This window comes from Melopsittacus undulatus, chromosome 9 (assembly GCF_012275295.1).
Source record: "Melopsittacus undulatus isolate bMelUnd1 chromosome 9, bMelUnd1.mat.Z, whole genome shotgun sequence".
Lineage (NCBI taxonomy): Eukaryota > Metazoa > Chordata > Aves > Psittaciformes > Psittaculidae > Melopsittacus > Melopsittacus undulatus.
The window spans coordinates 18,102,475-18,116,196 of NC_047535.1; the positions used below are offsets into that span (position 1 = coordinate 18,102,475).

General features: G+C 39.3%; 3 protein-coding genes across 9 annotated transcripts in view; 1 reads left to right on the forward strand and 2 right to left on the reverse strand.

Moving 5' to 3' along the window:
• Positions 1-1,294, forward strand: part of MYO1E (myosin IE) — an 84,310-nt gene extending 83,016 nt beyond the window's left edge. For all 4 annotated transcript variants that reach the window (XM_034066006.1, XM_034066004.1, XM_034066007.1 and 1 more), the window contains one exon: positions 205-1,294. In XM_034066006.1, the coding sequence (XP_033921897.1) occupies positions 205-281 (77 nt within the window). In that variant the 3' untranslated portion in view covers positions 282-1,294. The remainder of the gene's footprint in view (positions 1-204) is intronic.
• Positions 1,295-2,823: 1,529 nt separating this feature from the next.
• On the reverse strand, positions 2,824-7,562 carry CCNB2 (cyclin B2). The gene is made up of 9 exons (XM_005145944.2): positions 7,433-7,562; positions 6,384-6,512; positions 6,178-6,303; positions 5,606-5,776; positions 5,374-5,532; positions 4,839-5,075; positions 3,900-4,040; positions 3,418-3,528; positions 2,824-3,129 (listed from the first exon to the last, which is right to left on the reverse strand). The coding sequence occupies exons 1-9, from the start codon at positions 7,460-7,462 to the stop codon at positions 3,025-3,027; spliced, it is 1,209 nt and encodes a 402-aa protein (XP_005146001.1). The 5' UTR covers positions 7,463-7,562; the 3' UTR covers positions 2,824-3,024.
• Positions 7,563-8,455: 893 nt separating this feature from the next.
• RNF111 (ring finger protein 111) overlaps positions 8,456-13,722 on the reverse strand; it is a 54,892-nt gene continuing 49,625 nt past the window's right edge. For 3 of the 4 annotated variants that reach the window (XM_034066345.1, XM_031046157.2, XM_031046158.2), the window contains exons 12-14: positions 12,717-12,812; positions 11,788-11,915; positions 8,456-11,283 (exon numbers count right to left, since the gene is read on the reverse strand). In XM_034066345.1, coding sequence (XP_033922236.1) covers positions 11,166-11,283; positions 11,788-11,915; positions 12,717-12,812 — 342 coding nt within the window. In that variant the 3' untranslated portion in view covers positions 8,456-11,165. The remainder of the gene's footprint in view (positions 11,284-11,787; positions 11,916-12,716; positions 12,813-13,722) is intronic. The other variant, XM_034066346.1, reaches the window with a different exon arrangement.

Below are 13,722 nucleotides of genomic sequence, written 5' to 3' on the forward strand. Positions count from 1 at the left end.
AAAAAAGTTATAAACCAGTCCTAACTCTTTGTGTCTTTAAAGCAACCTCCTAAGGCAGTGATGCACCCAAAAGATCAGCAAGCTAAAGTTCTTCATATTTCTCCTCAGTCCTTCACAAAAGGCTCTCACTTTGTGGAACAGCTTTGCAAGGCTGCCTCTTCAGGTATAAAGTTTACAGAACCTCACTACTTTGCTTTGTCATAGATCCTTCTGGCTGGTGGACAGGAAGACTACGAGGGAAACAAGGTCTATTTCCCAACAATTATGTCACAAAGATATAAAAGGCTCAGACAAAAATTGGCGTGAAGTTACCTGTGGTTGAAGATGTTTTTCCTTGCCTTCAGGACATGGTGGTTCTAAGATCTGCCATTATCATCAGCAGGGTTTTCACCAGTGAAGTTGTACATGAGCAGGAAAATGTTACCCACAGAAGAGTTTGATTATTTTGTCTCAGAAGCATATAGCAATGGACATACAGACCAATTAATTTATTATATTTAAAACCTGCTTTTAACACCTATTAAGTGAAGAGTACTCAAACTTACATTTTCCTGAAACAGAAAGGTGCTTTGCAGTCTGGGACCAGGGACTTTGAACTGGCTGTATCTAGTAAGTGCCTTCAGCTGAGTATCAGTAACCTTTGCAATTATCTACTGAAGTTTTTAAATGCACATTTCCTCTAATGCAGATCATTTTGAGGAACATGCTATGTATGCTGCTACATGTCAAAAAAGATTAGGCCAATCTGGGATGTTACCATCTAAAAACCTACTGTGATGGTGTATTTAAGTAATTCTGTATAGAGTTTTACTGGAACCGCTTTGTGTTTGCTGATGTGTTTAGGGACTCCAACAGGCAGTCTAAGAAGTTAAAACAGAAAACCACATAGTACTGTATGCTAAATAATGTTGCCTTCTTTGAGATTTATAGTGTAATATGGCTGGCCCATGTTGGATTTATGTTTAATGCTCTACCTGTAATAAGTGTCTTTATGCAGAGCTGTACATTTATAGAAACAGATCATATACTGTATATAAAAACTGAATATGATAGAAACATGTATGAGTGTATAATGTAGTATTCCGCTGCTGTTACTTGTGAAGTAGTTCTAGAGTTTTTATGCCAGGTACATGCAGATATGCACTACTCCTTTCAAATGGCAATAGCATTATTGCTCAAATCCAACTGCCTCCCATACCAGAGTGACTGTTGTTTGCCATACAGTTAGTTAACACCATTCATGCTTTGCCTTCTGAACCTCCAGAAAATAAAACAGAAGCAGCAGTTAGCTGAACAGGTCTGTCCTTTGTGCAGTTTCTTTCCAGTTACATATATAAATGTATCCCTTCACAATGTATGTTGATTTTACTGCCTGGATTTCTAAAGAAAAAATCCCCTTCCTTTGCTCCCAACACATTTTCACCATGCCCAGCTCAAGTGCTGTACATTATTTTCAGTTATTAAGAGCAGCTCAAAAAAAAATTAAAATCCTGTGTATGTTAACACATTGCATAAGCTGTAAGATAAAGCTGAAAAATCTTGAATCCCCTCCCTCCTAAACTATTGCCTAAGTTTAGTTTAGGCACATTTAAACTCCCCCTCCAGCAAGGCATAACAGACTGTAGAATCTGCTTCTGGAAGCTGGGTCTTAGTCTGGGGTGGAATCATATATACAAAAAATGATCAAGCACATTTTTCAACAGACCATGTGCATTAAGTGCTAGGCTGACTTACTCTATGGGAGAAAGAAGTCTCCTCCTCAAGATAAAATGCAGTAGTTACAACATCCTTCCCACAGGGGGAGCACTGAATTCCAGGCCGTTTTTGCAGTATTTAGTTGTTCTAAATCAGAACCAGCACACTCATGAAGAGGAGATAGTGGGAGAAGGCAGGTAAAAAGTCAGTGTAACTTAGCAGGTCTGTAACTTAACATTAGTTTTATAGCACTAAGTTAACAAATGAATAGCCTTAAATGAGGTAGGGAGGCAGAAAAGACCTACTACTTACATAGTTATATTTTTTCAGTATACAGATATTGATGTTTAATAGCTGCAAAGGACAGCAAAATGGGAAGTGATAAGGTTAGACTGTATTCTTCCAGGTAGGTTTATGGGAGGGAAAGAGAATGGAAGATAAGAAAGGGGAGGAAAAGGGAGAGAAAAAGGTAGGAAAAATGAGAGGGAGGAAAAGCAAGAGACCAGAAGGGAAAAAAAAAATCTAGAAAAAGGCAGAAAATCTAGAGAAAAAACAGGAAAATCTGGGAAAAGACAGGAAAACCTAGTAAAAGCTAAAGAAGGAAAACACAGGGAAAATGGAAGACAGCAGAAGAAAGCAAGAAAACAAGAAAGAAAGAAAAAACAGAAGAAAAAAAAAAGGTAGTGGTGTGAGTGAAGAGGCAGTTGAAAACTTGGGGCCAGGTGGGGGGGATGGTGTTGGAGTGTGCCTTATAAATCAAGCAGATTTTAAGAAGAAAGTTCCTAACTACAAATACTTACCAGGTGAGTATGTGTTACAGCCAGCCAACCTACCTCCCCAAACATGAAGATAACAAATGACAGAAATTCCTGTATATTACTTTGAGACCAGACACTGAAATAAAGTACATATTTGAGGGAGACCAAGAAAAGATAAACTGTCTGTCTGGTTTCATACCTTAACAGTGAAAACAGTAAGTTACTACATATAACTCACTATAAAGCCTGGAGCATCTCACTAGAAACAACCTCTGAGAATAATCATCCACATTAATTACAAACTCTATGAATCACCTATTTAGTCAGACGCCTTGCTTGGACATTAAACATCAGATGTGTCTAGATAGTCTTTAAGATTCACTCTTTTTCATAAAAGATAAGCTTTATTTCTAGACAGAGAGTTGTGTTACAAAAAAAATTTGAAATTTCACCATCCAAACCTGAAATGTCTCTGGTACAGCTGGACTGCTATGTACAAGGAGCAGTAGTTTTGCCTCAACAGGCTGATAAAAACAAAGTGCATATAGCAACAGAACTTTGCTGCCTAGGGTTATCCCAAGAGTGGTAAAGCCAGGTCCTTGATTATCTTGCTGTTCAGTTGTGGGATTGTGCTTATCATCAGTAGTTTGCTACTTGCATACTTGTTCTTTGTAGCCTGCAGAGGTAGAGGAACAACATTACAAAAGATAAATACTGTGCATATAAAATATTTTATGATTTTGGGTCTCTTAGCCTGACTACTTAGAAAATAAGCAAGCAAAGTTACCAAGAGCACAGTTCATCTAAAAATACTCTGAAGTTAGTACTAATGCACTACCTGCTCCCAGTCTTATCAAAATAGCATAGCCTTTAAGGTAACCTACAAAACATTAACCTAAGGAGCCAGAATATACAACAGAGGTTCTCTCGAAAACATTTAAAAGATTTAAGTAGTGGTACTTACACTGTATTTAGTTAAGTTCTCATTTACTTTGAAAACATTCTTGGCCATATGTTTCATAGTCATCTCAAGACTGTCTTCTGTATACCCAGTGTAGTACTCCTGCTTTGCATCCTGCAATGTAACAGCAAGAGATCAGAGACTGATGAGGTGGGGATTGCTGCTCAAGGCACATTCACTTCAGGTAGCCAATGCCCTAACCTTCATGGCTTAGCCTTGAGTGCTAAGAAATGTTGCACTCTCAGTTTAAGTGACAGATCCAGAATTGCTTCTGGTGCACAGTAGGAGTCTGGACACCAATGCCAAGAACCAGATTTCTACACTGAGGAGAACATAAAAGCAGCAACACTTGCAAAGTAACCAGTAGTTGAATTACAATTCACTATTCATGGTCCACACTTTCATTGCTCTACATGTACCATGAAAATTATTAAGATCTATCTTATTTACAGCATGACCTTCATTAACTCTATTAAAATACTTACCCATTTATTATGTCCCAAAAGCTTCTGGGACAAGCATAACGCAGCAGCTGCAATCTCTGAAGGACGATAGTGAACCATGTCATAGTCTACCAGCGTCAGCTCCATTAGGTACTTTGCTAGCATATGTTGCTTAGCGTCAGCCTACCAGATTGAGAGTTTGTTAATCCACAAAGTTTGACTTCACCTTACCATAATAATTCAGAATTGTTTATTATATTAATTAACTGACAAAAATAGTTTACAGGCACTCATGTAAAAATTGAGATGGGAGTCCAAGGCAGTCTAGTCTAGCACCCATATAGAACTCAGACACAAACTCAAGCAAGGGAGACAGAAAACTGCAGTACCAGGCACTGCTGTGCCCAACTAAGGACACAAATGCTATTTCTGTAATACCCTGGGAGCGAGGGGGGCACACAACACAAAAATCTAAAACATGCCAAGGAGATCCCTTATTAAAGCAGTCCCCTAACATCAAGTATCACCTAGTGGTTAGTTGAGGTAACTGAAGCGCATTTAAGCATGGGCAGTTCACTCGAGATAGTGAACTGTCTGGTCAAAGTTAATATTTTTATTCTTAAACAATATGATATTTACATCCAGAAGTTATGAAGAACAGCAACACTGCTCCCCTTTACACTAGGGACTACCCCAATCACCAGACAAAAGATTAAAAAGCAAGGATTCTGCTCTGGGTCTGTTTAACAGTAAAATTACTGCAAAAGACTGAACACAGTGGCCACTAAATACAAACATGAACTGCTACTGGCTGCCACAGTGATGTCATGTTACTCCACATGGTGGAGTTTCATAGCTGGATTTCTTGATCCAGCATGTATGCAGAAAGTTAGTAAGATCAAATGATGAAAGTGCCAGAAGCAATCCTGGTAAGACTTGACACATCTAAGAAAGTTCCAGATAATGAGGACAAGTACCCACCTCCCCAGCTTTTGATGCTCTTCTCAAGAAATGAATTGGAAGAGGTCGTCCCAGACTGAAGTTTAACTCTTGAAGAATCACGATCTCCATTTCTCTGATTTCATTACTGGTGTAGGCATTGTCAGTAATGTAAACAAAGTCTGCTACATCAGGAGAGAACATCTCTTCGTATTTTGAAGCTAGAAGCAGTGCTGTTACACCCACCAACTGAAGCCTCTTCCGAGACACTGGATGATTCTGCAACATATGAATTTAAGAGTCAAGCCTCAGAAAGTCAAACTCTAGATAAAGAGATTCTAATTTATCATTTTAAAACATCAGTATAGCAGTGCTATAACATAAATGAGATTTCAGAAGCATCCCTACAATGACATGCTCAAAGTGGACAGCAGCCTCAGAGTTAAGATGCAACATTACACAGACTGCTTGCACAGAGTGGACTGTGTAGGTTCTTATGATTTATCCTTTCCTTACAAATCTAACTCAGTAGTTGAACAAGTCTCCAAATCCAAACATGAGTTGAAAAATATCTTACTTGTAAGAAGCGATCCATAACTGCAACACACATATACAGAGTTTCCTGCAAAAGCTGGAATCTTGAGTGGACCTGGACAAGCCAGTCAACTAAAATGGAACGCATACGCCCATTGATCGTCTTCCCATCAAGGTAATGTGGGCGGACCGATTGCTGCAGCTGTTGAAGAAAAAGCTGTGTGAGCAACAAGATCAACGCTATATTGCAGAAGCACAGACTCAGAATGTCCTACCTCGAGCTCTCTCAGGTACTCATAGATATCTTTTACATAGTCACTACACAGCTGGGGATCCCCACAGTCCTCAGCATCAATGTCTTCTACATTGTTGAGCAACACATCAGAGAAGGCTTGGCACAAATCCTCCTCTTGCATAGATACATCCATAGGGACAGGAGACAGAACCTAAGGAACAGATTATAGTGCTTACATATTTACTGTTTATATTGCAATGCTCCCTTGTTTCCACATTTTTTTTTCCAGTTATTAACACAATTCCTTAAAAGAACCTGAAACTGAGCTTGCATTCTAGCACTGCAAGCTTTCACCAAGATGCTGTACAGACAGAATCACAAAGCTTTCTAGTAACTGCCATCTAAAATAGAAGCTTCATCCAATACCTCAACAGCTAGTTCTATCACTTTAATGTTAGCTTTTAAGCACAACATTCATTAAACCAAAACCTCAGCTTTTTAAGCAGAGAAATCAGATACATCAAATAAATGAGATACAGATAACCTATTCTGAAGTTAAAGCTCTAAGTTTCAAATCAAATTAAGAATCAGAACAGTATCATTACTTCTTACCTTTTGAACATCGGTTTCTTTCAAAGCATGATTCACAGCAGCTGGAGATTTAGGCAGTACAGTTACATTTGTCATCTTATTAGATCCTTTTGTAGGCTTTATGGATGGTTTGGAGCATTCCGTTTTCTGCAGTCCAAATAATTACAATTAGTACAGAGCCAGTAATCCACCTTTTCCTTATGAAAGGATTTCAAATGTTCCTTTACCTTAGCTATGCGTGTTCCTCTTGTCGTAACTTTATTCCCTATTTCTTCCAAAGCAGCCCTTTTGCCAGGAAGGTGAGTTTTAGCTTTACTCCTAAGGTCAATCAGAACATTTTCCACCCCTCTAGTGACCTAAAACAATAAAAGCGCAGCTTAAGACTCTGAGACCTTTCAGGTACTTAACTCCACTTACCACCACCATACCTCTGTGTATGCTGTCCATTACTCAGCCAGTTTTTATGTCCTGTTCATTCACACATGCTTAGAAGTCTCCTCTATATAGGTTTCAGGGAGTACTACTCTCTCTAGTATTAGAACAACACACCCTATCTCATTCTTCCTCAATGACAACTTTTTGTAGCGTGCTTACCTACCCTGTCGCTGTTTATTGTCTTCACACGTTTGTAACTAGTTTTATTCTCATGAACAAAGCCATTTCTTTCTTACACACAGACCACACAAATTAGTTATGCACGCAGACACGAACACACGTTACACACGGCACACGAGGCACCAGGTCTCTAAGACTGCTCGCGGAGTCAGGATTACACCACCGGTCAGCCACCATCGAGAAGAGATTCTTCTGCCCCCCCTCTCCCCCCGCCAACCTCCTCACCCCCGGGCGAGAGCGTGCCGTGCGCAGCGCAGACCCCACCTCAGGGCTAAACCCGGCACAGCCTTTCCCCCCCCCCCCCCAGCCCTGCCGCGGGTCCTACTCCATGCTGAAGCCCAGGGGAGCCGGATGAAGCGCCGAGTGCCCCCCCCACCCCCAAACACACTGGGCAGAGCCCTTTCCAGCCTGCTCGCACCGTGACCCAAACCCGCTGAGCTCGGCTACCAGAGGGCAAAAAGCGGCACGATCTATGGGTCTTCACGCACCCCCAGCTCGCCCGCTCAACATCCTTACCACCCACCTCCTGCTCTCACTCCCTCCCTCTGTCCTCTCACACTCCCGTTTCCCCTCTCTCCGCTCCCTCACTGCCCCCTTCCCTCTCTCCACAGCCCGACTCGCCTCCTTCCCCCCAGTTCCCCATGACACAAGCAGTACTCACAGGGGCGCGACGTGCCACCGGTAAAGCCATTGCAGGGAGATAAAGGGAGGTTGCGGCCGCTCACGCCTGCACTCACACGCTTGTTTCTGTTTCGGACTTCACCGGCGACTAGCATCTCACACCGCTGCGGCTCCTCTTAAACCCCATCCTGCGCTCCCATTGGGTACAATCATACGATGCACGTCCTCAATTGGTCCACCTTCTCAGGCCCCTCCCACACAGGAAACGGCTTGCACCACTTCCGTCCAGCCGGGCCCTGACGGGGGGGGCGGTGCGCGCTCGGGCGGAGTTACCTCACCGCAGGCTGGGGCGAGGCCAAGGTCAGCAAGAAGCGGCTTTACCGTGAGAAGTGTGGGGCTATCGCAGAAAGCACGGAGAAGGCATCTCCTCCGCACCCCCCGAGCAGCTGCAGCATGCCAGAGAGAGCAGGGGATGCTCTGCACCTGCAAAACTTTCAGTTTAATTGCCACTCATGGCTTGAGGAAGGCACGGCACATAGCTAGAAACGGTCACGTTAAAAAGTTCCTGAAGCTCAGGACTAGTTCAGTTCTACAGCAGTTGCCTGAACTTGCATAAAAGTCTAATGAGAACTATTCTGCACTCTCCTCAACCTCACATGTTTGTTCACATACACCCAAGTTATGCACGACAACATAAGGGCAACACAAAGAAACACGAGAGCAGTTTCACAGGTGATCCTGTTTGTCAGCATATACTGGACCTCTCTGGGGCTTGGCACCACACAGGTGCCTCCCATTGCATCACAAGCACCAGGAGATTGTGTATTAGATGGGGCTTTGAACACCTGCTCCAGGGGAAAATGTCCCTGCCCGTGGCAGGGGTTTGGAACTGGAGGAGCTTTAAAGTCCCTTCCAACCCAAACCATTCAATGCTTCTATATCCAAAGGCTACTAAAAGAGAATTATTTCCTAGGTCGTAACTGTAATAACACATTTGTAAAAGAATCTGCTTACAAAGGCAAAACAAGGCAAAAAGTAAACTTACATAAGAAACAGATTTTTAATTATACCAGTCTAACGTTTTATTTATTGCATACAAAAGGATTTCTTTTGACAATGGAATTTTGTATGAAAAGTAATTTGATGCATACTGTTGAGAAGTCAAAGATGCTGCAGAAAACTTAAGGCAATGCATCTAAGCATATAAAGCACAGTAAGTGGTGGAAATTCTCAAAAGCAAAAGCCTATCCTTTTTCCTTCCCTTAAATTATGGTTAAATCACAACTTTCTGGAATAGAAGTAGGCTGCATCTTTATTAGCTCCTGCAATAGCATGTAAGATCAGAACACTGTGATTCCTGACAAATACCTAAATGTTCAACATCACATTACAATGTTATGCATACATTTAAAAGCAAGACAGTATCAGTAGCAGTTTATAAATCAATTCATGGACCACTAAAATACCTCTAGTACCTGGCACCCAGAGCAGGTGCATAAAATACTTCCTAAAAAAAATATTAAATAATAATTATCCCCCAACCTGTGCTTCTTTGTCCTGTAAGGAAGCCAAAATAGACTTTACCACGTAACCAGGAGTCTCAATTATTTCAGAGCAGCTCCCCAGCCCCTGCTTTTTTTTTTGTCCTATGTCTCTGAAGTACCTTATTGGAAACTTTAAAAGTGAGTATCATCAGATTTAAAGCATCAGTGGTCAACTTCTCTCCTTTACAACACTCACTAAAGAACAGAAGTCTGTTCAGTCCTTCCAGTTACTTTTATTATTTTTACCAATGCAGCTTCAACTTTATACTCACTTTCAGTTTCCTACACCCATAAAGTTTAAGAACCTTTAGCATAAAACCATGTCAGGTTTTGAAGCAGTCAAATCATGTGTTGCCTCTCTCCCATATCCCCCATTGTACAAGCACACAGTGGTTTTAAGTTCAGTTTTAGCAATAAAGTTTAAAAATGTCCATTTATCACACATGCTGGAATAAAATTTCTCTCCACTTAAAGCCTCAGTGCCTGAGACGTTAAGCCTATTGCCAGCAATTGACACTGAACTGGCAAATGCTACTCCTAACAGATGGAAAAAAAACCCTAAAATGAAACAGAAGCAGCTTTAACCAGACAAAAACAGGCATCAAATTAGATAAGGTAATATTTATAAATGGATTAGTTAGTGTAAACATAACAGTTCATCTTCTAGGTTTACTGTAAACCATTTTACACTTGATCTGGGTATGAAAGACAACGACAAGAGAAACTGAAGGTATTTATTATTCAATCCACTTACAAAGCAGGTGGCTTAATGCAAGCTTATGGACATGTTCATATATGATCCCCGAGGAACATCTTTTCCAAAGTGACAGTAATACTGTCTCAATGGTTTTACATATTTGCATTTTGCAACATTGAGCACATTTAAATAAACTATAATCTATTATATGTGAAAGAATGTTGATAAGCAACATGAATCCTGATGTGGATTTAAAACCAACTCCAAAGGCGAAATGTTAGCACATTATAACTTAATTCTATATACTATATTATGCAGCAGATCTTAACTATAGAAAATATTTCAATCAGTGATGGACTGTTGGTAATTTATAGAGGGAATCTATGATCAAGGCAAAAACTAGGTAACCACACTATTTGTGTCTCAGTTTCTACAGAAATTTACAGGCTTTCAATTTACTAATGAAAAAATAAAACAAGAGGCAAGTGGATTTATCTAACTTTTATTAAACTAATCGAAATCCCAAGACACACCTGGAACCCTCAGAAGTTCTATGAATGCATGTACATCTGCCTCCCCCACAAACAAAACCCAAAATTAAAACCACCAAAACAACAAAAAACAAAACCCCTGCAGCTCTAAGTCCTCAATGAATGGTTTCATATTAAAAAAAACCTCAAAACCTCAGTGTGCTGAGATACTTCAACTTAAGTTAGCAGAAGACCAGTTTCTAAGCTTTTTCCACTTCCCTAAGAATTCTTTCAATCTGCAAGTATCTACAATCCAGCTAACTGAAATCAACATTTAGTGTTCACTAGAGCTGTTTCACAGCAGCAAATATTTAAGTTAGGGATTCAAATTTCTAGACACAAGAAGAAGATGATAAATACAATCTGAACAGCAGTCTAAATGTTTAATATTGACATTCAAATATATCTGCATTGTGCTGAAATTTCAAAAACACAAAAATCTGATCAAAAACTGGTGATGAGTATGCTATATGTATCAGTCAAACTGAATATAGTTCATATTCTGTTCCCAGTATTAAGGATGTTATTTGACTCAGAACTGATATTGTAAATATACAGCAGCCATTTCTTCCTCATTAAGGAATGTCTCAATACATAATATTATCATTTTCTGGATGACCTTTATACATTTAAACTAAATATATGACCGATTAAATTAAGGAATCCAAGGTTAGTAATGAGTGAAATTATACTTTCAAAGGTTGATACTATGTAAAAAAAACAAAAAACAAACAAAAAACAAAAAACAAAAGAGACCACACAATTCTACTTCCTAAAGCAGCTAATCTTGCCTGCAAGTTTGGGGTCACAAAGCCCATAATATGTGCAAACAAATGCAATACAAGAAACCATGCAAACATACAGTAATGAAAAGAAAACAAATGTAAAATCTAAAAAATGTTTTATAAATACACTGAAACTCAACTGTCTTCTCTTTGGTTGACTGCAGTACCAGTAAGGATAAGGGAGGGAGAGGGAGGACAAGAGTTCTGGAAAGCGGCGTCAACTTTCACTAGGCAGTTGAGCCTCAATGTCCACTCTGCAAATGGGGCACTTCTTATTAGTAATCAACCACTGGTCCACACATACTTGGTGGAAAAGGTGCATACATGGCAGGCGCCTGTCATCAGAACAGAAAAAATTAGTGTTAATAAAGTGTTTCCATATCAACATACCTACTGCATAAAAACAGTAATGTGAGCTTTGCTACTGAAGTGTCAGTTTTTTTTTTTTTACGTGTATGTTCTTCCCCAAGTTTCATGGGCCTTTCCAGTTAAACGTGCTTTTTCTCTAGTTCCAAGAAGAAATATATATAGCCAATGAAGTCAAGCATCAGCTATCTTCTGCTCTACTATACCAATTTAAAGCTGTCTTAAGTATGTTTACTCCAGATACACTGAAAGCCTGATTAATTGAGGGTTCTTGGCTTGGGCTTATGTTATAAGACAGGTAGGCAACTTACAGAAGACTGTAAAACATAACCTACATTTTACCCAAAGACAACACAAACTGAAAAGTGTGTTTTCAATTGCCAGGAGTATTGCAGAGTAGTATACTATATTCAAATATGGTCTCAAACCCAGAATATTAACACTATGTTCTGATATTCAGTGGTACAATTTACCTGACATCTTCACCTTCCTCCAATATAGACAAACAGATGGTACATTTTTCCTCAGTGTCTTCTTCTGTTCCTTCGTCCCCATCTTGCTTGCAGTGCAGTTTCCTCTGTGAGAACCAATCAGTTGTTACCTTATTAGTAGAGATGACATTATTGACAAACTGAAGAAAACCTGGTTTTAGTACATATTCAACACATACTTTTTTGAGAACTTTTAATAATATTTATTCAAATGTATTTGAACCACAATGAATCTGGAACAAGCACTTGGAGCAAAAAAATCCCATGACAAATGAGATTTAACTATAGCCAATTACAAAAGTCCACTGGAATGACTGAATATATTAATTTCATATTGTTGCAACCAATCCTTTTACTTGCTGTTTATGTGTAAACATATTCATTCCATTATGTGGATAAGACTCTATATTATGGTATCATACACTCAAACTGAGAGACAACTTAGAGTTGCCCAAATTCTGTTCCAGATATGTCCCAGTCTTCCTACTGTAATCACATTAAAGGCTAAAATGATACACACCAAGCAGATAAGCATCATTAACAATTTTATGCAAAAAATAAAGTCTCATTTTATTTCATGAGTTATCACTTAAGTCCCTTGACTATTACCAATAATTTCATTGCTCACAGGGCTACTCATAACTGCTGGACAAGTTAAGTCTTATTAAACCACTTTTGTTTATCACATTATAGCAGCTCTTTATCTCGGGACCAAGTTTAAAATTATCTTTGTGAAAGAAGTGGCATTGTAAGTTTTGCCACATAGGCTTTGCTTACAGTCCTTGAAACTGCAAGATACAGAAAACATGCACTCCCTGAAGCTGCCCTTTCTGCAGATTTAACCTAGCCATAAACATTATTACACTTTCAAAGAAGTAATACAGATGGGCCACAATTTGAGAAATCCTCACCTTTTTGTATTTATGTGGATATGTGCATCTTTCTATAGTTCCCTGTGTTGCTCCACGATTAACATTGCCTAATCGTTCCTCCAAGTGAATCAGCTCCTAAAAAAAATCAGTAAGGCATAAACAGTGTAAAAACTGCTATTTCAGCTATTTTGAGTGAATATTATTCATTTTTACAGAATGACAAACTCTGAATTCCCAACTTACTGAAATACAGACAAAGCAAATGAGTATGTCAGGAGGGAAAAAGCACGGGTTTCTGTAAAAAACCCACACCAACACTGCCTGGTATTTTAAGATGTAGGGAAACACTATTTTACTACTAAAAAAATAAATAAAAATCAGAAATTATTTGTCAGCTAGGATTGGTTAACAATTTCTTCACACATAATTGTGTATCTAATGAAGAAAATGGAACTGGAATGTATTATGTAAATATTTGCTTTCTAACAGTCAGTAAGGCTTCGCAGAAAATGTGTTGCTTAATTTGAAATACAATGATTTATTTTTCTCCAGCAATGAAGTTTATCAGAACCATGAGATGTCACTGAAGATGTTTTCAGTGGACTAGGTCATTAACTCTCTGCATCTGATACCTGCTGTTTTCTCTTCCCCCTGCCCCTTCTTCCCTCAGTTTCAATTCCTGCACTACATAACAAACAGGACAGCACTGTTAAAATTGCCAAGTTGCACCCTCACTAGGAGGATCCTGGCACAGTTATTTGGAAACATAGTTAACATCTACCAACTTATCATGTGAATATAACATCCTACTAACTGGGTGGTAGGCAGAGCAAGATGTAGTATCAGTTAATAACCACCTAAGCCTACATTGTCCAGGGTACCTTTTATTGATTACCTTTTATCCCGGTTCACAACAGTGAGGTCACACTATAAATAAATCGTATTTTCTTCTATGATTTTTACATCTATATAGAGAACTAGCACTACCATACACCCTCCCCATATTTCATCATGGCACATTTTGACATATATCTAGTTTTATTCT